Source organism: Gymnoscopelus braueri, assembly GCF_963280865.1.
Source record: "Gymnoscopelus braueri genome assembly, chromosome: 23".
In the NCBI taxonomy this organism is placed as follows: Eukaryota; Metazoa; Chordata; class Actinopteri; order Myctophiformes; family Myctophidae; genus Gymnoscopelus; species Gymnoscopelus braueri.
This window is the reverse complement of record NC_137625.1, coordinates 31097559-31124662: the sequence shown is the minus strand read 5'-3', so window position 1 is coordinate 31124662 and position 27104 is coordinate 31097559. Positions and strand designations below refer to the sequence as shown.

Here is a 27104-nt window from a genome sequence, read left to right as displayed (position 1 = left end):
CCCCCCCCCCCCCTTTTTTTTTACCTTTCTTTTATAGTTTTTTAACCCTTTTAACCTTCCTAATAAAGTAGTTTTTATGATCTGTAAAGCGATTTTGAGTACCTAGAAAAGCGCTATATACATCGTATGTATTATTATATTATTATTACTTTGCTACAGTATGTCACTGCGCATGCATCTGCTGCAATGTTTCAAATGTAGTTATTGTCAGGATAGAGTGACAAAACCAACAAAACTAGGCGACCTGTTCCATTTGTCATATAAAGCAAAGCTTGGTGTTCATCTATGAACTTTTGTTGTACAAGACAGCCCTGTGTCACCCCACTCTCACATTTGGCTTGTTAGGCCTGTCTGGACTGCACAGCTCTGATGAGATTCTGGACGCAGTTCTGAGGTGTGTTGGTAGAGAGAGAGAGAGAGACACACACACACACACACACACACACACACACACACACACACACACACACACACACACACACACACACACACACACACACACACACACACACACACACACACACACACACACACAAGCTGCAACTTGTTCTGAGGAGGACATGACAAAAGGGACGGCACTTGGCATCCTCATGGAGAGGGATGATCTTGTTGGTTTCTCAGTGGTCCTTGTGGAACAAATGATCTCTCCATCCCCCTTCAACAGCTGTGGTGATGCTGATGGGTCTGCTCATACAAACAGATGCTATTGAAAGTGAAAGAGTGTGTTCTTAATGTCTGCCTCCTCAAAGTGAAAGTGATGTGTGCCTTTATCAAAGTGAAAGAGTGTGCATGTTTTTTCCTCATAGCGCACGAGTGCCGTGCTATGAGCTTGCAGATCTGCTATTTTTTGAAAAATCGCGAACATTTGTGCAAATCTTTGAATATATATAGAAAAAGAAAGAAATATGTTGCTATATCAGTGGTGCTCCAACTTTTCCACGTCAAGGACCCCCCAAAATGTATTTGGCCGCGGACCCCCATCTCAGGCATTCCAGGGACCGCCACTGAAGACTAAGCTTCAAACCTCCCAAAACAAACTGATTCGGCTACTCCTCGGATTGGGGCCCATGACCCACCTTTCTCCCACCCATTTTGCCAGCCTAGGCTGGGCCTGGCTCAGAGTGGAAGACAGGGTTAAACAACTAAAAATGGGACTGGCCTTCAAAATTGTAAATGCAAATTTGCCCGATATGCCCCCTATTCCCGCATATCTGAGTAAATACCTCCAAAAGGTTAGCGACACCCACAGTCACAATACCAGAGGGAGCATTAACAACAATTTGGTACCACCCACCCATAAATCAAACATGGGCAAATTCTCCTTCTACAGCACTGCCACCCAGGATTGGAATAGTCTAACTCCATCCCTCAAAAAATGCAGTTCGCTGGGCTCATTTAAAAGAGCCTTAAAAAAATCACCTTTCAGGAGGCCAAAGGAGGAGGTAGTACCATTTTCCCGTTAGACAGCAGACCCTCCCCCCCCCTGTTCTTGTACATATTGTTTTTTTTGTTTTTGTTTTCCCTCATTTTTTTTGGTTTTGTTGTACATAGTGTTTATTTTTTTGCTGTTTATTTTGTAATGATATTTGAACTGTGGTGCCACTATATATGCCTATGAATTGAATACCAAGGCCCTCATTGGAAACAAGTCCGCAAGGACTTTTATGAACGGACCTGTTAGACAAAGTATTTTAAATGTAACTGTGCTGTTTTACATGTTTTGCCTAATAAAATATTCAATCAATCAATCAAAGCCAGAAGCACAGATCGGAGTTAAAAATGTTCGCTTTAAAACGTGTGTCACAGGGAAATTGGAGAACCAGGGAAATTGAAAACGGAGCGCTTGTTTTTATGCGCGGGGCTTCGGGGCGAGGCGGGGCTTTTCGAGACAGGGTTTATTACGCGAGGCTAAAAGGAGGAGGAGGAGGAGGAGGAGGATGAGGAGGAGGAGACGGCGCCGCGAGGCTGGGCTTTGATGCGACGCGGACCTGGCTTTTGTTGTCCCCCCCACATAGCAACCAGGAAGCTGCGCTAGGGGAACACTGAACGTTCACACGCACACGTGATAATAGTTATTGTCCATGACGGAGGCGCGCCGACTCAGCTGAGCTTGAGGCCGAGGAGGCGCGCCCTCACGCCTCCAGGCGCGAGTGCCCGCGTTGACCGGTCGATGCTCTGCTAGTCGAATCAGCGCCGTCCGAGTTGTAAACCGATAAGGACAGAATATATCTTTTCATGGATCATTATCCGTGTGTGTGTGTGTGTGTGTCAGGGATAAACTAAAACAAATGTTAAAAGCCAGAACACAATATAGTACAGCGGGTTAACTCCCGACTATTTCCATCATGTTAGAACCAAACACAGTAGAAAAATGTTTAAAGTATCATTTCCAACTAAATAGGGGATGCCTTTTCATTTGGTGATACTTTCGAGATCACCAGATTTCAAGGAAATGCATTTAGGTCGAGGTCAAGGTAAAAATGTGCCCAAAAAAATATTGCAATGATTTCCTCAGAATCAACAAATGCCAGTGTAACAAACATGGGTGTCTTATATAGGCGACACCAACAATGCACATCTGAAGGGGTTTAGACAATTAATTAATTAACATTCCTCTAGGGGGCAAGGAACTTTATGCAACCAATGGAAGTGGAGTCGTCTGTTCTCCTGATTCTCCTGCTGATTCAAACTTGGCCTGCCTTGCCCCATGTTCACAAGAGGAGGCTGACACTTGTCTGCTCCTGCATGTGGCAGATACTGTGCTAAAGGGGTGTAACAAGGTGACCATACGTACTGTTCATACTGATGTGGTAGTAAAGTATCATCAAATGAATGGGCAACCCCAACTTAGTTGGAAAGAACGCCTTAAATGTTTTTTTTTAAGTATTTAGACATTCAGACCCTGTAAACGGGCGGCCATCTTGGATTTGACCCCTCAGAGGTCAAATTTTACTTCCCTCCCCTTCTGAAAATTAATGTTACTAGCCCATACCCGGTCGACCCAAGACACCAAGACGGACACCAAGACGGACAGACAGAGGTTACTCCAATTATATAGTAGGATATTATTTACTAATTATGCTGAAAGTTTCAGCCTTCATACAAAAAGTGCACGATCGTATTGCTATTACGCTCTACTAATAAAAGTATCTTAACAGTCATGCTTTCAATAAACCAAATTGAAAGCAGACACGCACGCACGCACGCACGCACGCACGCACGCACAAGCACACACACACGCACATGCACACGCACACGCACACATGCACACATGCACGCACACACACACGCACACACACACATGCACGCACACATATCCATTACATTTAACCATGGCTTAGATTGATAAAAGACCTAAATAGTACTGCTTTAATTAGTACCGTTGGTCATCTCAATATAGTTTTTCCACTTATTGTTATTTTGTTGTTCAAAGTAAGAACACATGATACTTCACAGCGCATCACCAGACCACGCAACACATCGTGAGCTTGTAGATCAGCTGTTATCGCCAAATGTTCACCTACTCTATTATGACATGCAGAGTAGAGACGATGGGGTTCTTGTGGTGAAACTCCAACCATGCTTTCCAGTAAAACCACGCTGAGAATGACGACATTAATAAACCACTTCTCATAACATACTCAGTTTCACTGTAACTCCCTTCTCACATACTGTCAGCACAAATCATATCTGTCTTTGGTGTACCACAACCTATGTTAAACTACAATAATGTCAATAAAACCTAATACATGTAAAAATGTGATGTATTATTTATGTTTCTTTTAAAGTTGATCCAAAGTTTATTTCTTTAGTTTTTTTTCATGGTAGCATAGCTTTAAGTGGAGTCTGAATGCAATATTACAGAAATGTACAAATTACAGAAAGTCAGGCTGGACTATTGGTTACAGAGACTGTCCTGTTGCAGAAAGATCATGTTCACTATCATAAACACAACCATCACACTCACAATCATAATGCTAATCCAGTATTGTTCAGAAGAATCAGATTTGGTGGGTTCCAGCGTGACTGGAGAGGGGTGGGAGGGGGTAGTAATGAATCCATCCGTCCATCCGTCTATATTTGTACTGTAAGTCCCATTGGTATGTCCCATTATTGTGGCGGCTTGAGGGTATTAATTCAAATTTGTCTCAAACGTCCACTTGGACGCAAGGATGAACTGATTACATTTGGTAGTCAAAGGTCAAAGGTCAAGGTCCCTGTGACCCAAGAAAACACATTTCATCCATGTCGAAATAGTGATACCATATGTAATGTATTTATTATTTTAATAAAATAAAATTAAATACACCTATTGCTTCAAAATCCTCATTTATTAATGGTTATAGACATGGTTTGCGGAGACATACAGCCACAATGCTGTATTTCAACCTTTTTTTTTAATATATGTATATATATTTGTTAGCCGCTTTATTAAAGCAATAAGTAACTCCAACCTGTGATGAAGAGATTATATATTCATGATGCAATTCACGCTGAATGTATGTCGAGTCTGTGTCTTATTGCCACATATTAGAGAAGGTTGGTGGAAACTTGTTTGTGGTGTGTGTGTGTGTGTGTGTGTGTGTGTGTGTGTGTGTGTGTGTGTGTGTGTGTGTGTGTGTGTGTGTGTGTGTGTGTGTGTGTGTGTGTGTGTGTGTGGAGGTCGGGGGAGTACCTATAATTAAGGAAATACACTCTGGTCAATGTTTATTTTGAGAACAGAAAACTGAGAGGTGTTAATGCACTTATCATAACACTGTGTGTGCATCCTAAATGCACTGATGCATAGATATGCACTTGCAAAGTTGGGATGTTTCAATCTAGTATACTGTAGATATTCTCATTTTTACTATCAGTATATTTTTTGATTGCATATTTTCCTGTATCCTCTCTTTCTAGTGCTACAGTATCTCTGACATATCCACACTCTATTGCATTCCAAATACTTACACAACATCAATAGTCAAAATAATGTATCTGATTACATTGTGATAATGTGTGCATTCCCCTCCCTATCAGATCTGCAACCTCGTTTCACTCTTTTATGTCCAGGCTCAAAACCCACGTTTATTCACTAGTGATTGAATACTCTGATGTGACAGATTTTCGTCTTGTGCTTCTATGTCCATGTAAGGTTTATTTGTGCCTAAAGAGCGTTTGTGTCTGGATGTTTTTGTCAGTGTTTATTGTATAACTTCCCGTTATGGTCTGTACATGCAGCACTTTGGCGAATGTGTGTGTGTTTATTTAGCTTCATAAATAAATTTGACATGACTTATAGGCCACTATGCAAACACAACCAATGTGTGGATTCATTAGGAACAAAAATAGCGTGTTTTATTGTTACCGAAAATGCTCTTTTATTGTTGTAGAAAACCAGGGTTAATATCAACAACTGATCATTTAAATGTTTAAAGCACTACATTTGATATACCTATACATAAAAGAAACCTGCACTAATAAATGGACACAAAACTGAAACAATTTAGTAGAAATTACCACTGATTCATACACATTTTCTAAGAATAAAGAAGAAGGACAAAAATAAGCATTTTATGCTTTCTAAATCCACTAGTTAACGGAGTGACATTTTCCATTTTGTCTATATTTTGGACTCCACATGGGTGATGAGATTCTTGACCCAGGTCTGAGTTGGGTCAGTACATTTCTTGGCGCCATTCAGCATTGTGAACCTAGAGAAGACAGACATAGAGAGAAGATTTTCATCTTTTCATTTTGCATACAGTATTCATATAGTTGTTAACCCAGATGATCAATCAGTGAGTAATGGAGCAAGTCAGTCATTCAGGAAGTGTAAAGCTGTGTTTTCACGAGTCACGACTACAGTGCCAGTATTTTACCTGCAAAGAAATTGCATAACTTGCTGGAATGGCAATGGGAGAGACTAATTTCACTTGCCCTCTTTGGCAGCAAAAGTGCTGGTATTACCTGATAAGTGACCGTTTTAATTTGTGTATTTTCTAACAGTATAGTACTTTATACTTGCGTGAGAGGTGACTGTAAGCACTCGAGACTGTAACTTTAATCCATCGAAAGAACAGAGGGTTTCCTCTCTCTCTCTCTCTCTCTCTCTCTCTCTCTCTCTCTCTCTCTCTCTCTCTCTCTCTCTCATCTCTCTCTCTCTCTCTCTCTCTCTCTCTCTCTCTCTCTCTCTCTCTCTCTCTCTCTCTCTCTCTATTCATTCATTCATTAAGACAGCTCTTTTATTTTTTGACTGCCAAATGTTAAATCATATTTAAGACAGCTGTGTGCTGTAGTGTCTCTCTCTGAGAGAATGAGACACTCACCCACCCTCTCCCATAATGGAGCAAATTTTACTTCGTAGTTGGACAAGCCATCCCCATGCAACATAATTATGTATTCTCAGAGTGATGTCAACTTTGCTTTGAAGCATTTTTGTCACTGAACAGTTTTGGCTACAGGCCGTGGCTACAGCCTGTCACATGCGCTCTCTCGCTATCAACTTAAAGCATGCTGGCTGGCTCTATCCAAAGTGACGGTCAAAGTAACTATCCATATGGACAGCTACATTTTGTATTGCCACATTGGCCTAAATTAATCCATGTTTTTAACACTTTAACAAGAGTGTAATTACCCCTTTCAGTTTTAAGAGGACATTTTGTTTTCATTTTATTAGAGAGGTGTTATCATAACACGGTGTGTGTATCCTGAATGCACTGAAATGATGCATATACTGTACGTGCACTTTATCAAATATCTACTTAGTATACTGCACATGCTGCTTGTATATACTGCAATGTTTCAATGTAATATAAATGTTATTATTTATGTATTATTATTAGTCTGTTAATAATAAAATTATTAACAGACTGATAATACAATTATTATTATTATTTCCTTTTTTCACAGAAGGCCTCAGTAACTTACTGAATGGACTTTGTATTTTTAAATTCCCTGTTCACTGCCCCATCTTCCTTCTTCCGAGGAGAGGAGAGGAGAGGAGAGGAGAGGAGAGGAGAGGAGAGGAGAGGAGAGGAGAGGAGAGGAGAGGAGAGGAGAGGAGAGGAGAGGAGAGGAGAGGAGCAATGAAAGATTGATGGATAAAAAAGAGATAAAAGGAGAGATGATGATGATGAAAGAAAGGATATGAAGATCCATAAATAATTACATCTATTGACACCATGCAGGATGGTCTGGCATTTCTGTTACAGCTTGAGACAGAAAAACATTCACAATAGAGGTACATTGCACATTTACATACAGTACATACCGTACATGCATACTAGATCTAAAAGCATTTTCATGAATTCTGGTGATCTCAGCAGTATCACCAAATGAATGGACATCCCCATTCCCCGCATTTTTTTTTTCTTACACTGTTTGAATATTAGACCTGGTGAAAGGGTGGCCATTTTTGTGTTATTTTCATGTGTGTGTGTGTGTGTGTTATTGGCACATATTAGTATAGATGGGGGGAGGGAATTACTTCGAATTAAGGAAACAAACTGTGGTCAGTGTTTGTGGTGTACTCAGCTTTCTGTTGCACAACAAAAAAGAACCCCCCCCCCCCCACACACACACACACAGTTCAATGATATTTAACTGACATTAAGATTAACATTCAACCCTGTGTGCAAAGACGCCGGTCGTTGAGGTGCACTGCTCGACTGCAAAGTTAGAATTATATAGTGTGCATGCAGCAGAGTTGGATCGGTCATTAAATTCCTGTAAATATTTAGAAAAATCCTGGCCTGGAAAAGAATTGGAATTAATCAAAATGTTTTGGAAAAATGTTTGGATATACATGTTTGGCTATTCATTTTGTTCATAAAATACATATACCAAAACATGTTACATGTTAAAATGGAATGCTGTGCTGCACAAGCTTTCATGGAAATCACAGTCTGTGTTCATGATTTGAGGCATTTTGTTCAAAACGGACCAATCCTGCAAACTTTGGAAGCCATTTTTATCCGGATAGAATATGAAACATTTGAAAGACCCGCTTTGTTTAATGAGAGATACTGTGTACTCATTTGCATGATATTTGGATAAAATCTGTAGGAATACTGTCAAAAAATGTGTTTTGCAAAAATCGGCCTCCTGGTGGCGCTATAACAGGCCCATGTGAAAAATGTGGGGCAGAGGTTCTGAATTGGCATCCAGGGAGTGTGTGTGCACAGTTTGGCTGCCAACAGTGCCGGATATAAGCTGTACACAGACAGAATGACACACGGACACACGGACACACGGACACGCGGACGGACGGACGGACGGACGGACGAACGGACAGGGTGCAAAACATACTCTCGCCATGGCTTTTGGCCTATAACCACACAGTAGCTGAACAGGTGCTTTGTTTATCAGCGATGCTATAGCGCCAACAACTGCAAAGAACCACTGACGATTGGCCAAAAAGTACTTACAGTAAATCCATGTAGATATATTAATATTGATGTCTTTTTTTTTTCCTTTTTTTACCATGGAGAAAAATCACTTGCGCTAATATGCAAAAACAGCCAAACTATGTATTAAGGAAATCAAAATGCTTATTTTATTGTAGCAGAAATAATATCAGCAATTCATCATTTTTTTAAATCTGCAAAACACACAAAAAACACTGATCATACAAAAATACTAAAATTGTGTATGATCAGTACGTTTTCTACTTTAACATTTGTTGTTTAAAGCACGTTATTTTCAGGATAGAGAAAACATACAAAAGTACAGAAACTTGAGAGATTAAATAGTCACCACAAGTTAAGTGGGGGTGACCCATTTGCTATAAAGCAAAGCTTGTTGATCTCAAAGCATTGTCACAAAACCAGATATATACCAGATATTAGGCAGCCCTGAATCCCACAGAACCCTCTATTATAATTGAAAAAGTCCTATACAGCACTTTGTCAATGTTGGTTGTTTCAAAATGTGTTTTATAATACATTTGATTGGACTTAGGCTACTATGCAAACACAACCAAAGTATTGATTCATTAGGAAGTAAAAGCAATCCATTCAATATCTGATTAAACAAAATCTGCACTAAAGCTAAACTAAAGCTCTAAAGCAAACGACAAACATTTCTGCTTTTTAATTTGTTGTTTAAAGCATGGAAAAAACAGAGCTTGAGAAACCTGGGAGTTGAACTATAACTAGCAGTGAACTGTTGCCTTTTCCATTTGTCATAAAGCAAAGCTTGGTAAAAGCATTGTCAAACTAGAAAAAGTGCTCCTCGGAGCACAGGTCTCCGCCAGGTCAGGTAGGTTATTGTGGCCTCCTGGTGGCGCTATAATAGGCCAATGTTTAAAGGGTGCCATTTGTTCTTAGGCCTTGCACGGCAATCGGACACTGCATTCATGGTTTGAGGCATTTTGTGCAAAACAAAATGTTTTGCTAAATTAGACCTGTTGGTGGCGCTATAACAGGCCAATGTTAAAAGGGTGGCATTTGTTCCTCAACATAATTTGAATGTGCGTGCAAAGTTTGACCACAATCGGACGGTGCGTTCACGATTTACAGACTTTTGTTAAAAACAAGCCACTACTGCAAACTTTAGATGTCAATCTTAGCCAATGAGGATGGAATATAAAAAATCAAACACATCCGTCTTGATCACATGACTATGGAGATCATGTGTACCGATTTGCGTGAAATTTGGATAAAATCGGAAGGAGTAATATAAAAAAATGTGTTTTACATAAGTCGGCCTCCTGGTGGCGCTATAAAAGGCAAATGTAAAAAATGCAGGGCAAAGGTTTTTCCTTGACCTCTAGGGAGTGCGCATACAAAGTTTTACACAGATCGGTGCAGTTATAGTTAAAAACATGAATCTGCCTGTTATAGCGCCACCATGAGGCTGATTTGAAATTGCATGCTGAGTTCATGATTTGAGGCATTTTGTTGAAAACGGGGCACTCCTGCAAACTTTGGAAGCCATGTTTAGCCAATCAGGAGAGAATAGAGGTAGAGGAAGCGCAGTAGTGAAAAGAAAAACACAGGATAAAACACAGTGTGTGTGTGTGTGTGTGTGTGTGTGTGTGTGTGTGTGTGTGTGTGTGTGTGTTTGTGTGTGTGTGTGTGTGTGTGTGTGTGTGTGTGTGTGTGTGTGTGTGTGTGTGTGTGTGTGTGTGTGTGTGTGTGTGTGTGTGTGTGTGTGTGTGTGTGTGTGCATGCGTGCGTTCGTGCAGGCACTGGGGGTACCTGGCACAAAACTTGACGTGAGAACCACTGGTCTACAGTAAGTAAACTTTACCTGTACAGTGTGTTCAATGTTATCTATAGGTACAAGGCTATAATAAATATAACCTAATACTCACACAACAGCATCATTGGCACAGTGAGGGCCTGTGCGCTGGAATGTCACCACGTTGTTCTTAGGAACGCATCTGTTGTAATAGCTGAAACAGCACTCAGTTGGACCAAAGATCTCTGTGAGAGTGAGGCAGAGTGAGAAAGACATCACCCATTTAGATACAGGTCATATCACACAAACCCCCTGGATCATGGAACCTTCTAGACAACACTCCCACTAGTCATTTGAAATGTTCCACCAGTAAATATGAATATGAACCACCCACTGGGAAAATAAAGCAAAAATAAGGACATATGTTCCAAGACAAATGTGATATACAGTACATACTTAAATGTGATACACGCTCAGTATGTGATGTATGCTTACATGTGATATACATGCTTAAATAATACTGTACATTAAATCCTAACAGCCCAGTGGTTGTATCTTCAATAAAATGGGACACTGTTGCATCATTGAAATAATGTGGAGACAGATAGAGAAGCTACATCTACCATGAAACATAAGACATCTCTTTAGACTTTATATGCTTGATTACTTGTTCTTGTTTGATAAATGCTGCTCATGCTATGCATATATACGTGACACTTGCACCGTTGACATTAAAAACAGTAAAACATCAGAAGAGGGCTTGGGGCCCGTGAGGAGCGTCCGAGAGAGCTAGGCGTTGGCCAAGCGAATGCCCATGACCAGTTGTGCAAATCCCTAGCCTGGTTCCAGACCATAGACCCAAACTGGAGCCCATATACCGTCTTCAGAAACGAGCAGTAAGAACAATAAGTTGTGCACACCCAAGACATTCATCTCAGCCTTTATTTATCCGATTAGGTGTTCTCAGTATTTATCAAGTGAACCATCTTCAAATTGGCTTATTTGTTTATGGCTCATTGGGGAGAACCCTTCCCTCCTTTTTTCATCATATATTTGAGTATAATTTTCAGGTTCATAATTACCCAACACGTAGCTCAAATAACCTCAGACCCCCAAAGGCCCGTACCTCTCAAATCCAGTTTAATATAGGCTTCAGAGGGTCAAAAATATGGAATTCTCTGCCATTACATCTATGGAAGTTGTCTTCTCACCAATTTAAGAAGGTTCTAAAATCGCTTCTCTTAACAACCAAATACTTTCCATATGGTCTGCCTAATATAATATAATAACATTTTCCCTAGAGGTTTACACTTTGGTTCCCCTGACTTTTATTGTTGTAATATGTTTTTGCTGATTCTTTCTTTTTTTGTAACAGTGTCCATATTGGTCTTTTCCGTTCTGTTTCTTCATCTGTATGACATGTCTATTAGTGTTTAAACTGTAATGGATGTGTATATTCCACATTGATGTTAATTTTATCCTATGAATGTACAAATATTCCCGGAGAATGCCACTTCTCAAGCCCCTGGAGGGTTTTTAGGCATTCTCCTTCACATTTTTACTGAATCTTTGTATCATTTTTAAATGTTCTTGTAAGTGATAATAAACAAACAAACAAACAAACCCCGCCCACTCTCTGAGTGGGGCTCCTCTTGGTCTGGTGTCATAATGTGAGCCTATGGCTTTTCACGGTAGAAGAAATACCTGTCAAATCAGAGTCGGAAGTGGGGGTGGGTCTAACGACAAGCCAATCAGCGCCACGGGGCGTTCTCAAGCTGTGCGACACGACACTAGCCTGCAACGTCACATGTAGGCGGATCCTTGGATCTCTTGTGATTGGTTTAGGGAAATACTAATCCCCTCCCCCAAGTAATCGACTACAGTGCAGCCAATTTCAGACTGAAGCTCCACGCAGCTTCAGTCTGATAATCAGGCTAGCAAATCCCGCTTCTGCATACAGATAGGGTTCGAATCAGTTCATTCAGTTCTCGTCTACATGACGGTACACGAACGCTACCTGAACAACTATCAAAACAGCATGCAGTGTAACAAAAACAACAAAACTTTGATCGTCGTAAAATGATCTCCGTCATGATTAAAACCACGATAGATGAGCCAATACTCACTGTCCTGTTGTGCCAGGACATCCAGAGTTGAATAGACTTACCCTCTGCAGCCATAGTCATCATCATAATGATTATGATTATAGTTGTAGTCTTTCAGTCTATACCGTCAAGTTGTATCTTTCTGTTTCACTGTCTCTGGTAGTTTCAGTCTCTCTCTCTCTCTCTCTCTCTCTCTCTCTCTCTCTCTCTCTCTCTCTCTCTCTCTCTCTCTCTCTCTCTCTCTCTCTCTAGCAACTATAAATCAAATATCAATCCAATATTTCTACTCCAAAAAAAAGCCATCTGAATTGTCAATCATGCAGAATACTACACACCAACAAATTCACTTTTCATTCATTCAAACACCCTAAAACAACATGATCTTGTTGACCTAAATACTGCAGTCACAATGCTCAACGCACGTAACCATCTGCTTCCGCGCTGTATCCAGGAGCTGTTTGAGTCAAGAGAGAGTAGGTATAACCTAAGGGGATTCGGTTTTAAGGGGACTAAGGCATAAGTGTCAGAGGGGTGAATCTTTGGAACGGCTTGGACGATGAATTAAAAAAGTGTAGATCCATAAAAACATTTAAAAGAATGTATAAATCTAAAATAATAGATAAATATAGAACATTAATGTGAATTATAAATACTTAAATGAATGTTAGCTTTGCTAGATTATCTTATATATTATATCTTAATTACATATTAATTATGTATTATCAAGTATTATTCAAATTGATTACTACAGTATTATATCTGGATATTGTAATATGATAATTCAAGAACTCTGTAAGTCTTGTCTTTCGGTTGTTGTGATCACGTTTGTCTTGTTTTTTTCTCTGTTGTGTTAATCTTCTCTTTTGTCTGCTTTCTCGTTTGTTTGTTGCTTGTTTTTTCTTGTTTTAGTAGTTTTTCTTTTTTCCTTTACGTCAATTTTTTTTTTTGTGAAAAAGGATAGGCAAAATAAGCCATTGGCTTCAGCCTACACCTTTTTGGTCTAAACCATATATGATATGTTATGATGATATGTTGAATATATTGAATTGATCCTGTTAAGACCAAAATAAAATACTACTACTACCTTGAGGGGGAAAAAAACTAATAGCCAAATGGCTGCATATCTCTATATTATAAATGTGACATTGTTGCTTCATTGAAATAAGTGGAGATAGAGGCGTGCCAGAGCGAGACGTTAGCGAAGCAAGTGTCCATGACGAGTTGTGCAAAGCCCGCTTCCGCACACCGTCATTGTCAACATGGCACACTAAAGCAGAGGTTCTCAAACTTGTTTGTGGAAAGTACCCCCTTTCCATTATTTCTGAATCAAAGTACCCCCTTGTACGACTACAACATTTTGCTGAGAAAGTGTTTACATCAAAAGTCCAGTCAGTATGTTCAAAATAAACCAGCATAATGGAAAATACGTATTGCTTTCTATTCATTAACAGTTCAGTCAGACAACTCTTAGATTGGATTAGAATATATATTTATTAGCAATATATATTTGCAAGCTTGAGCATGGTATAGAAAACAAGAGGAAGCATAGTTTGGCGTCAGGCCTCTGAATCCATTCATTCCCTGTAAGGATAACATTTTAATGAATGTTACATGCCAATTAGCATTTACAGGGAATGAATTAAACCCCCAAGGGGATCTAGAAACAGAGCCTACAGGTGGATGCCGGGGAGGCGGGTGGGATGACTTCATGGGCAGCAGCAGGTAAGCAGCGGTAGCAGGATCTCAGCAACAGCAGCAGCAGTAGCGACACACGTCAGCTCAGAAAGACAGGGCAGCCAGAGTGAGCAGGTAACAACGCAGTACCTATAACCACCCGATCAGGAGGAAAGTGCATGTGACTAGTCACCTGATCGGTTGCCCCAATCCCTTGAGTTGCCTGGCCTGAACTAGCTCCGTAAACTGCGCCTCATTTCAGTCAGACAACTCTTAGATTGGATTAGAATATATATTTATTAGCAATATATATTTGCAAGCTTGAGCATGGTATAGAAAACAAGAGGAAGCATAGTTTGGCGTCAGGCCTCTGAATCCATTCATTCCCTGTAAGGATAACATTTTAATGAATGTTACATGCCAATTAGCATTTACAGGGAATGAATTAAACCCCCAAAACAGCAAGAACCCCCAAAACGGCTTGGGAGCACAGGGCCTGACGCCAGACCAACCATCTGTGAGAATGGTGGAGCTCCATGACTTGTTTCTTACTAACATGATAGTGTTCCTCACATTTAATTTTTTAAGTTTTAACTTAAACAAATGCAGCATGCAACCATGTGTTCAACAAGCCTGATGAATCCAGGTACCTGTTGATCCTGAAACCAGGAGTCCTAGACGGTATCCTAACACTACAGTGTCCACTGCTGTACCGCACCACGAGTAGGATTCGAAAAGGACATTCTATATTTATTTCTTTTTCAAAGAAATCTGCTATATATATATATATATATATCGTATATATATAAATGAGGTCATCCTATGATGAATGATAACTATTGTTTATCATCCATAATAAATAAAGTGTACTGACTATGTGTGTAAAGACGTGCTATCTTTACTTAACATCTGAATCAGTACCCAACGATACCTGAGCAGCAATTACTAATAGACTGAGCTTGATATGATTAGCCTGACTACATAGCCATAGAAAAACTTTTTAGCGCTATAGGAATAAACCAACATTTTTTAGCACCATGACATCACCACTAAACTAAATCCCCAGCAATCCACCCGAGTTGTAATTAAAGCGTCAATAATACGCAAGCAGCATTTATTGAATTAGCGATAGAACAGCGTGAGCACTCATACTCATGAGCTTTTAGCCTGCAGAATGTAATCCTTAACCAATATCTACGTAAGCTCCTGAGGACCATTGCCCCCGAGATTTAAGAAAAGCATAGACAAGCAGCGCTGTAGATGTAGCTGCATCAATACGGAGGTTGGAGAAAGCCCACAGCTTGAGCCGATCTCTCGCAGCTTGCAGAGAACCAGTTCAAGTTTAGGCCTACAGATGGAGAGACAAACACAATGTTATTGCAATTCTGGATTAGCCCGGCCATCCTATGACCAGTTTAACCCATTTTGGGTTCATGTTGCCATTTACCGTATAGCAACATGCATTTGTATTTTTTGAATAACTATTTGAAATTTTCCAGAACTTAGTCAAAATTTAGAAGGCGATTTTAGAATCGGCCTCGGTCTAAATTGGTTAAGCGCCCTGTGGCGCATATTAGCAATTAGCCTCATAGCAGTTGATGCAGAAAGAATACGGTAACAACTTAAATTATAGCTTGCAGAGCTTGACGCAGATTGTTAGACATGTGAATAATATTAACTAACGCCGATATCCCTCTCCATCCATAGCCTAATAGATTTAGCACGAAATGCCATCTGTTGCAAGTCTGGATCGGCCCAATAGAGCCAGACGCCAGAGGTTGGCAGAATTGATTTAGCAGAGTTTAGCAGCAAGGCTAGGCAGCCCAGTAGATGATGCAGCATAGGTGCCGAGAAGACATTGAGAAGCCCACATCTCAAGCACAGTAGATGATGCAGCATAGTGCTGAGAACATTGAGAAGCCCACATCTCAAGCAGCTCTCTCACGCTGCCTTGAGAGCTCACAGTGCCGCCAAGAGCGTAGGTAGCTCAACCTGGAATCTAGAACCAGAAGCAGAATTATTCTTGCAATTACCATGATGAGCCACCCTGGACGAGATGACGCCGTTATAGACCGCTGGGACAGGAATTTACTTCCTGAAGCCACTCACACATCCACGGTGAAGCGTGCGTGCTTCACTGTGGATGAGTGGGGACGCATGCTGCACGTCAATGCACGAGTGTGGCCTCAATCCTGACACAGTCAGTCGCACACCGCAAGCTGCTGGTTGCACTGCAACACTCGTCACCAGTGATGAACACACCGTGATGTGGTGCTAAATATGCCGTGAGCATCCCACTCTGGCGGATACCGCAGCGCCTCTTATACGGGGACAAATACTTCCAGTCACCCAGCTTTTGATAAGCATGAGACAAGCAAAGCCCATCAACATAGTGTAACTATTGATAACAGGAGCAGCCAGGATCGGAGTCCCTCTTTTATCCGTCCTGCGAGATATGTCGCGGCGAAATATATATATTTTATTTAATCGATGCGCACCAGCCAATCATGGACAATGACTGATATCTTGACTCTACTGAAGCCCCACTATCTATCCTGTTGCAATAACTTTACTTCTGTAATCTTGATGCTCATAACATGACAACATCACTTGGCAGCCAACTTTTTTATATACCATGTACCTCCCACATGGAAGCAAGCATGCAGTGTTTAGCTTGTGCTACGACAATCCAGAGCTATCTACATAAGTAAGCATGCTGAGTTTAGCTTGTGCTACAACCAATTTGATAGCTTTACGCATGGGAAGCAAAACATGCTGTGTTTAGCTTGTGCTACCAACAATCCAAGCTTCCACATGAGAAGCAAACATGCTGAATTAGCTTTTGCTACGAACAATCCAAGCTTCCGCGTGGGAAGCAAACCATGCTATGCTAGCCTGTGTTACAAACAATCCAGAGCTATCCACGTAGCGAGCCTGCTGAGATAGCTTGTGCTAAGACAATTCGAGCTTCCACGTGGGAAGCAAACCATGCTATGCTAGCCTGTGCTACAAACAATCCAGAGCTATCCACGTAGCGAGCCTGCTGAGATAGCTTGTGCTAAGACAATTCGAGCTTCCACGTGGGAAGCAAACCATGCTATGCTAGCCTTTGCTACAAACAATCCAGAGCTATCCACGTAGCAAGGCATGCTGAGATAGCTTGTGCTAACAATTCGGCCTCCAACGTTGGCAAAACATGCTGTGCTAGCCTGTGCTACAACACTCTAATCTTCCACATAGAAGCAAACATGCTGAGCTAGCCTGTGCTACAAACAATCTAAAGCTTCCACATAAGCAAACATGCTGTGCTAACCTGTGCTACGACAATCTAAAGCTTCCACAAAGAAGCAAACGTACTGTGTTAGCCTGTGCTACAACGTCTCTACCATCTCTTATCCAAGTGTATGCAGCAAAATGAGAATCCCTTTAGCTCATCCTGATCCTTAACAAGTGTAATTTAGCAATACAAGAGCATAAGCAACGATAGAATGCAACCAATAACGTCTAATCTGCACTGCAAGTTCATTTGTTTATTTCATCGTAATATGAACGGCCTACTTCACCTCCACCACATATTAGAGCAATTGAACTGCTACATGAATTGACAACGTCTGGTGCCATTTTCCTACTCTGCAAATAGATGCCAGACATAGCTACACGAGAGATAAACTATAGCCACCATCAGCACCATAAATACAATTAACGCGATATAATGCCAGTCTGCACAACTACAGACTGCTTTAAGCATAGAATGATCTATGCACATCCTTACACATGCTCGCAGCCTTCTGATAAAGATACTGCTAAATGATGATTGGAATCCAAACGGACCCGTAACCTATGATATTTAACACCAACTAGACTTGTCATGTTTTGCTATATGGACCCTGAGTCTGAAATAAAGATTGAATTGAATTGCACATTTATTAATCCTATGCTGTGATACTTAGTATTATTGCTGTTTAACACGTATTTGCAAGTCACAAGCAAGTTCATAACGTATAATAATTTTATCAATATAATGCTTTAGTTACTGTGGCTTACTGAGATTACTTAACATCTTATGCCATCCAGCCTGATTGAAATTTATTTTACCACGCAGACTACATAAAATAATAAATATAGCTTATGCCACGATTGGCACGTGAATAAAATCTCTGCCTGTATCATAACCACTGATCTGACGCCGGAGGCTTGAGCAGAGACTACAATTCCCAGGTTACACCAGAAAAGTCAACCAATCATAGAGTCAGACAGCATGACTACGGAACAAACGTATCCCTTTATCCCATAACGTAATAGTTCATCCGTTCCAGCCCTACGCCAAAACAGAACCTCCTATAGATAACTGCTAAATCAATTTCAATGAATTCTAGCAGCATTAACAACTACTTCTTGAACGCTACTCACAAGTTAGCTTCCCATCTCTCCTTCGCATGGGTAGAGAAGTGTTCGGTCATCAACTATAAGCCTCAAACAACATCCGGTGGACGATCTCTTCAGAATAAGAGTACCATCTAAAGCCACTGAACTAACCATGATACATTAAACTATAAATTAAGCAAGATGCAGCCAACTGAGCATATCCGTGTTTTAACCAGTACATAAAGATATTAATCTGAACATTAGAGCCAGAACAAGCAAAGCAAATCACAAAGTGAAGCCATACCCTCTCTCTACCAAGCAGTAGCACTTACCAGCCATATCAGCGCGCACAGATCGGTGACGTCATCTCTTGAGAGAGAAGTAAACAACCAGGTCTAGAAACCCAATCTTGAGATAAAGTGAACTACTTTGAACAAATACACGCTAAACTGGGGACCATAACAGAACCCCAAGCCCATCGTTGCTTACGATAAGAAAACATAGCAACTTAAGCAACACTGTTGGTGAATTACCGTCAACCCAGTGCCATAGAGAGAGTTCTGACACTAGCGTCGACTCCCATTGTAAGAATGGAATGCGGAAGTGCTCCGTCTAACTCAATGAGGCAGTCCCATTGTTTGGAACTATAGCCCGGAATGCGGAAGTGCTCCGTCTAACTCAATGTTTGGAACTACAGCCCAAGGAGCCCGTTTTGCGGCGGAATCAAGCGTGTCGTTACTCTATTTCTACACTCTAGTTGACCATACTGATATCGATCAATGACGAACGCTACTGCTTTTGAGCTGAGCGTTTAGCAAGAGATTTAGCCATAATTTAATTTAGTTTTTTACTTAAGTAAGAAAGTAATACCACGATTAGAACCAGTACCACGCAGCTGAGTAGCTATGATTACAACCATCAACCAAGGAACAACGACGCCGTATGACCACCTACATGAACAATATGAGACTATTCATGGTCAGCAGCATACGTAGGTACCCAGCTGTTTTTGGACTACCAGAGTCGATCTCTTTGGCCGGGGGAACCCGGGATGCCCCCAGGGGGAGGGACGCGATCCCGGTGTCCGGAGGAGGAGGACATGGTGAGGAGTACGAATGACCAGAAGATGAGTTTATATGACTTCATGGGCAGCAGCAGGTAAGCAGCGGTAGCAGGATCTCAGCAACAGCAGCAGCAGTAGCGACACACGTCAGCTCAGAAAGACAGGGCAGCCAGAGTGAGCAGGTAACAACGCAGTACCTATAACCACCCGATCAGGAGGAAAGTGCATGTGACTAGTCACCTGATCGGTTGCCCCAATCCCTTGAGTTGCCTGGCCTGAACTAGCTCCGTAAACTGCGCCTCATTTGTGCTAGTCAGTAAAAGTACCCCCTCTAGTATCTACGCGTACCCCTAGAGGTACATAACCCCATTTGAGAAACACTGTGCTAGAGTAAGCAATCAGGCCACAACCAGTTCTGTCATAATACAGTTATACAAATCTTTATTTGTTAGCAATACCGTTATTATGAAAAGCAGAACAAAAAAAAACATTCTTCCACATGGTCATAGTCATTTATTATTGAGCATGGTGCCTAAAGAGGCATTTTCAATTATAAATGGCAGCACTTGAACAGGCTTGTCGGTCCCAGGGGTCCAGGGGCCTGAAAGTCAGAGGGGGCTTCTAGAGTAATAACTGTCTGAGACCCCCTGTTCCAGAGCCTGAATTTCAGAAGTGATCTAGGCTGTTTTACAACTTGTGTGTGACACTGTAGTATGACAAAGTAGGGCATTAATTTACACAACAAATATGGAGATGGGAGGTTTCTGCCTGACAGCAACTATAGGACACCTCCCACAGCGTGCTATAAGGTGATGTGAGATCCTCACAGACCACAGTTTGAACAAGACACTTCTTTGGCTGACGTCTCTTCAACACTTTGACACGGGTAGCTTTTCTTTTCTCTCTTTATCTATAGACAGTCACAAATAAATCCTGCACACTGTCTTCTCTTACAGCAGTAGTTTATTGCAACGTTGCGGTCTAAACGACCTTCATCAGGTATCATCAGGGGATACTTGATGAAGGTAGTTTAGACCAAAACGTTGTAATAAACTACTGCCGTAAGTGAAGACAGTGTGCAGGATTTGTTTCATGACACGCAAATGTGAAATGAAAAGTTGTGTCCTACACACAGTCATTTTTATTTTTTTTTATATATAAGTGATAAATATTGTATTCTGGACTTATCACGATAACATTATATTGTGAGTTCTTGTTAGCGTTACATAACTAGTTTTTAAGTAATTATAAATGGTAATAGTCTTATTTACCTAGAGGATAATAATACATGTACAGTAGGTAGAAATTAAGAAATGGCGTAATAAAACAAAGCATGTACCTTTTTTCTTTTTAGGACAATTGAGATTATAACATGGATTTGTCTGGTCGAAACGGCTCTTTGGGGCAGGATGATGAGGAGCATGTTTATGATGATTATTCTGAATATGATATCAATAACAAGGATGAACAACAACTAAAAAAATCTGTCAAGATCGTGTGCCTCGTCATTTACAGCCTGGTCTTTGTGCTTGGCGTGTTGGGGAACGGAGTTGTCATCTGGGTGACGGGCTTCAAAATGAAGAAAAACATCAACACCGTTTGGTACCTCAACCTCGCTGTGGCCGACTTCCTCTTCACAGCGCTCCTGCCCCTGAGAATCACAGAAAGCGCTCTGGACGGCTTCTGGCCTTTTGGTAAATTCATGTGCAAACTGTACTGCACCGTTCTCTTCCTGATCATGTATGCCAGCATCTACATTCTGATGGTCATCAGTGTTGACAGATATGTATGTGTGGTGTGGCCAGTGTGGGCCAGGAACCACCGCAGCGTCAGAAAGGCGTCTTGTGTGAGTCTGGGTGTCTGGGTACAGGCCTTGGCTCTCAGCTCCCCATACTTCATCTTTATGGACACACGCGCCTCCCTTTTGGACGACACCATTATGTGCCGCTCCAACTTTGCACTCACCGATAATATCGTCACTACATCCGCAGAGTTGGTGAAGTTTCGACAAGGGGCCATGATCATCACTCGCTTCCTCATGGGATTCGTGGTCCCTTTCACCGCCATCGTCTCCTGCTATTCTGTCATCATCCATCGGATCAGGAGGAATAGCTCGCTGGCCAGCCAATCAGGTCGTCCCTTCAAAATCATAGCAGCTGTTATCACCGCATTTTTCCTGTGCTGGGCCCCCTATCACATCATGCAACAAATTCGGTTGGTGGATATCATGACAGCAGGGCACACTCAGTATAGTGAAACGCTGCAACATGTGAGCAACATAGCTTTCTGCCTGGCATATATCAACAGCTGCGTGAACCCGCTGTTGTACGTGTTCATGGGTCAGGATTTCAAGAATGAAGTTAGCAGATCTGTCCTAAAAGTGCTGGAGAACGCCTTCACTGAAGAGCTCCCTCAGACCAACACTTCCACAAACCCAGGGACCACCAGTCAAGAGACTGCCTCGTCTGAGGCACAGGTTTAGGGTTATCCTTGAATAGATTTTAATTTGGCTTTTTTTCTCAGTACGTTCTCAGAGCTTGAAACAGTCATGAAAAATAACATGTTTGAAGTTAAGAATTTTAAAACCAGTACTGTTTGGAGGTTCTCTTTACATGCTTCTTTAATGGTTGATTTTTTTTCCTCCCTGCCCTCCCTCTCCCTGTCCTCCTTCCTTTTTCTTCTTCTCCCTTTCTGAATAACAGCAAAATGATGGAGCTTAAGCAAAAAAGAAAATCACCCACTTCTTTACACCTGTAAACCAGTGATGTGACAATAAAGCTGATTCTTCATTTTCTTGTACACAGTACAAAACACATTTAATGTTATGTTTGTTTGTTTGTTTGTTTGTTTGTTTGTTTTGGCCATTGGATTTGTATTTGACAGAAATATGATGAGGCAGCACACCTTAAGAAAATAAACTCTGGTCAATGTTTATTTTGAGAACAGAAAACTGAGAGGTGTTAATGCACTTATCATAACACTGTGTGTGCATCTTGAATGCACTGATGCATAGATATGCACTTGCAAAGTTGGGATGTTTCAATCTAGTATACTGTAGATATTCTAATTTTTACTATCAGTAAATTTTTTAATTGCATATTTTCCTGTATCCTCTCTTTCTAGTGCTACAGTATCTCTGACATATCCACACTCTAATTCCAGTGAATGCATTCCAAATACTTACACAACATCAATAGTCAAAATAATGTATCTGATTACATTGTGATAATGTGCAGCATTCCCCTCCCTATCAGATCTGCCACCTCGTTTCACTCTTTTATGTCCAGGCTCAAAACCCACGTTTATTCACTAGTGATTGAATACTCTGATGTGACAGATTTTCGTCTTGTGCTTCTATGTCCATGTAAGGTTTATTTGTGCCAAAAGAGCGTTTGTGTCAGGATGTTTTTGTCAGTGTTTATTGTATAACTTCCCGTTATGGTCTGTACATGCAGCACTTTGGCGAATGTGTGTGTGTTTATTTAGCTTCATAAATAAATTTGACATGACTTATAGGCCACTATGCAAACACAACCAATGTGTGTATTCATTAGGAACAAAAATAGCTTGTTTTATTGTTACCAAAAATGCTCTTTTATTGTTGTAGAAAACCAGGGTTAATATCAACAACTGATCATTTAAATGTTTAAAGCACTACATTTGATACCTATACATAAAAGAAACCTGCACTAATAAATGGAAACAAAACTGAAACAATTTAGTAGAAATTACCACTGATTCATACACATTTTCTAAGAATAAAGAAGAAGGAAAAAAATAAGCATTTTATGCTTTCTAAATCCACTAGTTAACGGAGTGACATTTTCCATTGTGTCTATATTTTGGACTGATATTTTGGGTGATGAGATTCTTGACCCAGGTCTGAGTTGGGTCAGTACATTTCTTGGTGCCATTCAGCATTGTGAACCTAGAAAAGACAGACATAGAGAGAAGATTTTCATCTTTTCATTTTGCATACAGTATTCATATAGTTGTTAACCAGATGATCAATCAGTGAGTAATGGAGCAAGTCAGTCATTCAGGAAGTGTAAAGCTGTGTTTTCACGAGTCACGACTACAGTGCCAGTATTTTACCTGCAAAGAAATTGCATAACTTGCTGGAATGGCAATGGGAGAGATTTATTTCACTTGCCCTCTTTGGCAGCAAAAGTGCTGGTATTACCTGATAAGCGACCGTTTTCATTTGTGTATTTTCTAACAGTATAGTACTTTATACTTGCGTGAGAGGTGACTGTAAGCACACGAGACTGTAACTTTAATCCAACGAAAGAACAGAGGGTTTCGGGTAGAGTTGGCAGATCTGTTTCTAGCCTAAAATCTCATGTTTAAGACGACATAGCTTGAAATGTCAACTTAATCGCTTGTTCTTTTTTAAAACGGCCACTTATTGAATCATATTTAAGACAGCTCTTTTATTTTTTTGACTGCCAAATGTTAAATCATATTTAAGACAGCTGTGTGCTGTAGTGTCTCTCTCTGAGAGAATGAGACACTCACCCACCCTCTCCCATAATGGAGCAAATTTTACTTACATCGTAGTTGGACAAGCCATCCCCATGCAACATAATTATGTATTCTCAGAGTGATGTCAACTTCTGCTTTGAAGCATTTTTGTCACTGAACAGTTTTGGCTACAGGCCGTGGCTAGAGCCTGTCACATGATCTCTCTCACTATCAACTTAAAGCATGCTGGCTGGCTCTATCCAAAGTGACGGTCGCTCTCTTTGTTGAAACCAATGCTCACTCGACCACGATGACCGTTAGAATGCTATCTCACTCGACGCTCTCTTTTTCTCTTTGTCAACGTCATCACGCTATCCCAGTACTTTGATTTCTACCACAGAGAAAAAATAAATCTGCCAATTCATGCCAGATTTTTTTTTCGGAAGCTTGCCGTAAAATTTCAAACACCAAAACTGCCGCCGCACAAGATCAGTGCCCGTTTTCACATGAGATTGAATAAAAAAATTCCACTATACTTCCTACAATTTGGCTATGAGAAAACTGGGTATTATTAGACAATCCCAGTTCAGTTATTTTACATTTTGTTTCATCATTTCTCACTGGATCACAAGACACTGCACTCTTATTTATCATGATGAATAGATGATTTTAGTATGGATTAGCTGTCATGTCATCTCAAAATGTATGTACTGTATGTATGTATGTATGTATGTATGTATGTATGTATGTATGTATGTATGTATGTATGTATGTATGTATGTATGTATGTATGTATGTATGTATGTATGTATGTATGTGAATCTTGCTGAGGACCGAAGGAAGTGCAGTGTTGAGTGTGAAGTTGATGGGATGATGAATTCAGTTCTCCGACCCGCTCCGAACCGGCACAGGTTCTGAATGCGGTCTCAACTCAAATGGGCACCTCTCTAGCAATAACAATAACAAAAAGCTATTGTGTATAATAACTTTGTACAGTTCTACATAGAAATAAAACATTACAAACTACAAGCTGTTCAAACGTCACACGGTTAACTCAATAAACTTAAAGTAAACTTCGACCTCTGTGGAGTCGTAACTATCCATATGGACAGCTACATTTTGTATTGCCACATTGGCCTAAATTAATCCATGTTTTTAACACTTTAACAAGTGTAATTACCCCTTATTCAGTTTTAAGAGGAAAAAAAATATTAATTATTGGCCGTCGTTCTAAAATCCTCCATATACATTAGCTGGTAGTTTGACAGCATTTGACATCTTGGTATCTTGACCCTTGAAAAAGGGAAAACACTATTCTGAATGTTAGTCTATGTTAACTGCACCTGTATAATGGGTTCAATGTGTATGTGTATAGGTATAATGCAATAGAGTAAGACAGTATAACCTAATACTCACACAACACCATCCGTAGCACAGTGAACGTTTGTGCGCTGGTATTTCACCACGTTGTCCTTAGGCAGGCGGTTGGTGTAATAGTGGAAGCAGCACTCAGCTGGACCGTCAGCGTTGTCTGGGAGAGCGAGGCAGAGTGAAAAAGAGACACAGAGACACACAGGCCATTAGTGGAATACACACAGAAAAACACATTTCAACAACAAAAAGACTTAATCATTATAATAATAAATTGTCATGATTAAAACCAGGACAGACGAACAAATACACTTAGGGGGGATTCAGACTATGGTCCCGGGTGCGCACCCCGGACCACATGGCATATGTTGTGATAGTATGAATGTAGCGTACCGTTCCCCGAAACGGATCACCGTACCGTACCCGGGACTAGTCTCGGGTGCGATTGATGCGTCCTCGGGTACGGTACGCTGCAATGTGAATCCATCCGTCCAACCGACAGGAGGAAGAGGACTGCAAATCATTATATCATTTATATATTTTTATAATGACTGATTTTGGCTGGGTTATACCTTCTCATAGTTCTACTTGAATGTGAGCTGTGAAAAATAGCCGTGAAAAATAATAAACAAAAAACACATGTGTAGCGAACGTGTATATAAGGATAAATATACCAAGGATTAGTCTGTGACGTCACTGCTAAAATACCAAGGATGCATCAGTGACGTGACTATCATATTGATAATAACAGAGACGCGAGAGACGACGTTACATTTTGAGGTTTCAAAGACCAATGCACACACTGCTTTGGTTGTGTATTGTTGTTCTGTTATTATTATAACTCAAGACAACGTCAGGAACACAGTCAAACTTTATTATTCACTTTAAACTCTGACAAGTGACTCTTTTTCTGTGAATGACATTCTCTATCTCCCAAAGCCCCATAGTCAACAGCGCCCCCACGTGGTACATATTTACCATTACTGTTGAATGAAGTGTACTCGAGTACGGAATAATTTTGGCCAATGTGAATGCTGGCCAGCTGGGAGAGGCCAATCGTACTCGGGAACGGTTCGAATCAATCGGACCCCGTCTGAATCCACCCTTACTGGATTGTGCCAGGACATCCAGAGATGAGAACAGCAGCATGCAGGCCACTATGACTGGTATGTTCTTCATCCTCATTAATATTATGATGACGGTTGAAGTCTGTCAGTCTGTATACCTGCAAAGTCAAATGATCTGTCTCTCTGCAGTTTCCCTCCTTGTGTCTTTTATCATGCACGTTGCGTGTGAATATATGTGCCAGGTTAGCACATATTAGTGTAGGTGGGGTTAAACTAGTTGGTGGTTGTGGGTGGTGGGGTTTGGGGGTGAGTGTACCTAGAATTAAGGAAACAAACTGTGGTCAATGTGAAAACAGAACGCTGAGAGGTGTTATCATAACACGGTGTGTGTATCCTGAATGCACTGAAATGATGCATATACGTGCACTTTATCAAATATCTACTTATACTGCACATGCTGCTTGTACATGCTGCAATGTTTCAATGTAATATAAATGTTATTATCTATTAGTATTAGTCTGTTAATAATAAACAATTATTAACAGACTGATAATACAATTATTATTATTATTATTATTATTTCCTTTTTTCACAGAAGGCCTCAGTAACTTACTGAATGGACTTTGTCTTTTTAAATACCTTGTTCACTGTCCCAACTTCCTTCTTCCGAGGAGAGGAGAGGAGAGGAGAGGAGAGGAGAGGAGAGGAGAGAGGAGAGGAGAGGAGAGGAGAGGAGAGGAGAGGAGAGGAGAGGAGAGGAGAGGAGCAATGAAAGATTGATGGATAAAAAAGAGATAAAAGGAGAGATGATGATGATGAAAGAAAGGATAT

At 40.7% G+C, this 27104-nt stretch overlaps 2 protein-coding genes across 3 annotated transcripts; one reads left to right on the top strand and one right to left on the bottom strand.

Annotated features, from left to right (window-relative positions):
• Nucleotides 1–5361: 5361 nt before the first annotated feature.
• On the bottom strand, nucleotides 5362–26537 carry LOC308079805 (C-C motif chemokine 4-like). 2 transcript variants are annotated; one of them, XM_080421407.1, is made up of 3 exons: nucleotides 26316–26489; nucleotides 25252–25366; nucleotides 5362–5693 (listed from the first exon to the last, which is right to left on the bottom strand). In XM_080421407.1, exons 1-3 carry the CDS (start codon nucleotides 26389–26391, stop codon nucleotides 5603–5605), a joined length of 282 nt encoding a protein of 93 aa, XP_080277533.1. In that variant the 5' UTR covers nucleotides 26392–26489; the 3' UTR covers nucleotides 5362–5602. The 2 variants fall into 2 exon arrangements, with proteins under 2 accessions (XP_080277533.1, XP_080277532.1); XM_080421406.1 differs by lacking the exon at nucleotides 5362–5693 and adding an exon at nucleotides 22971–23299 and having other exon boundaries at nucleotides 26316–26537.
• Nucleotides 20744–21895, top strand: LOC308079192 (C3a anaphylatoxin chemotactic receptor-like; the record flags this gene model as incomplete). The annotated part of the gene is made up of 1 exon (XM_080420571.1): nucleotides 20744–21895. One exon carries the CDS (start codon nucleotides 20744–20746, stop codon nucleotides 21851–21853), a length of 1110 nt encoding a protein of 369 aa, XP_080276697.1. The 3' UTR covers nucleotides 21854–21895.
• Nucleotides 26538–27104: the final 567 nt, after the last annotated feature.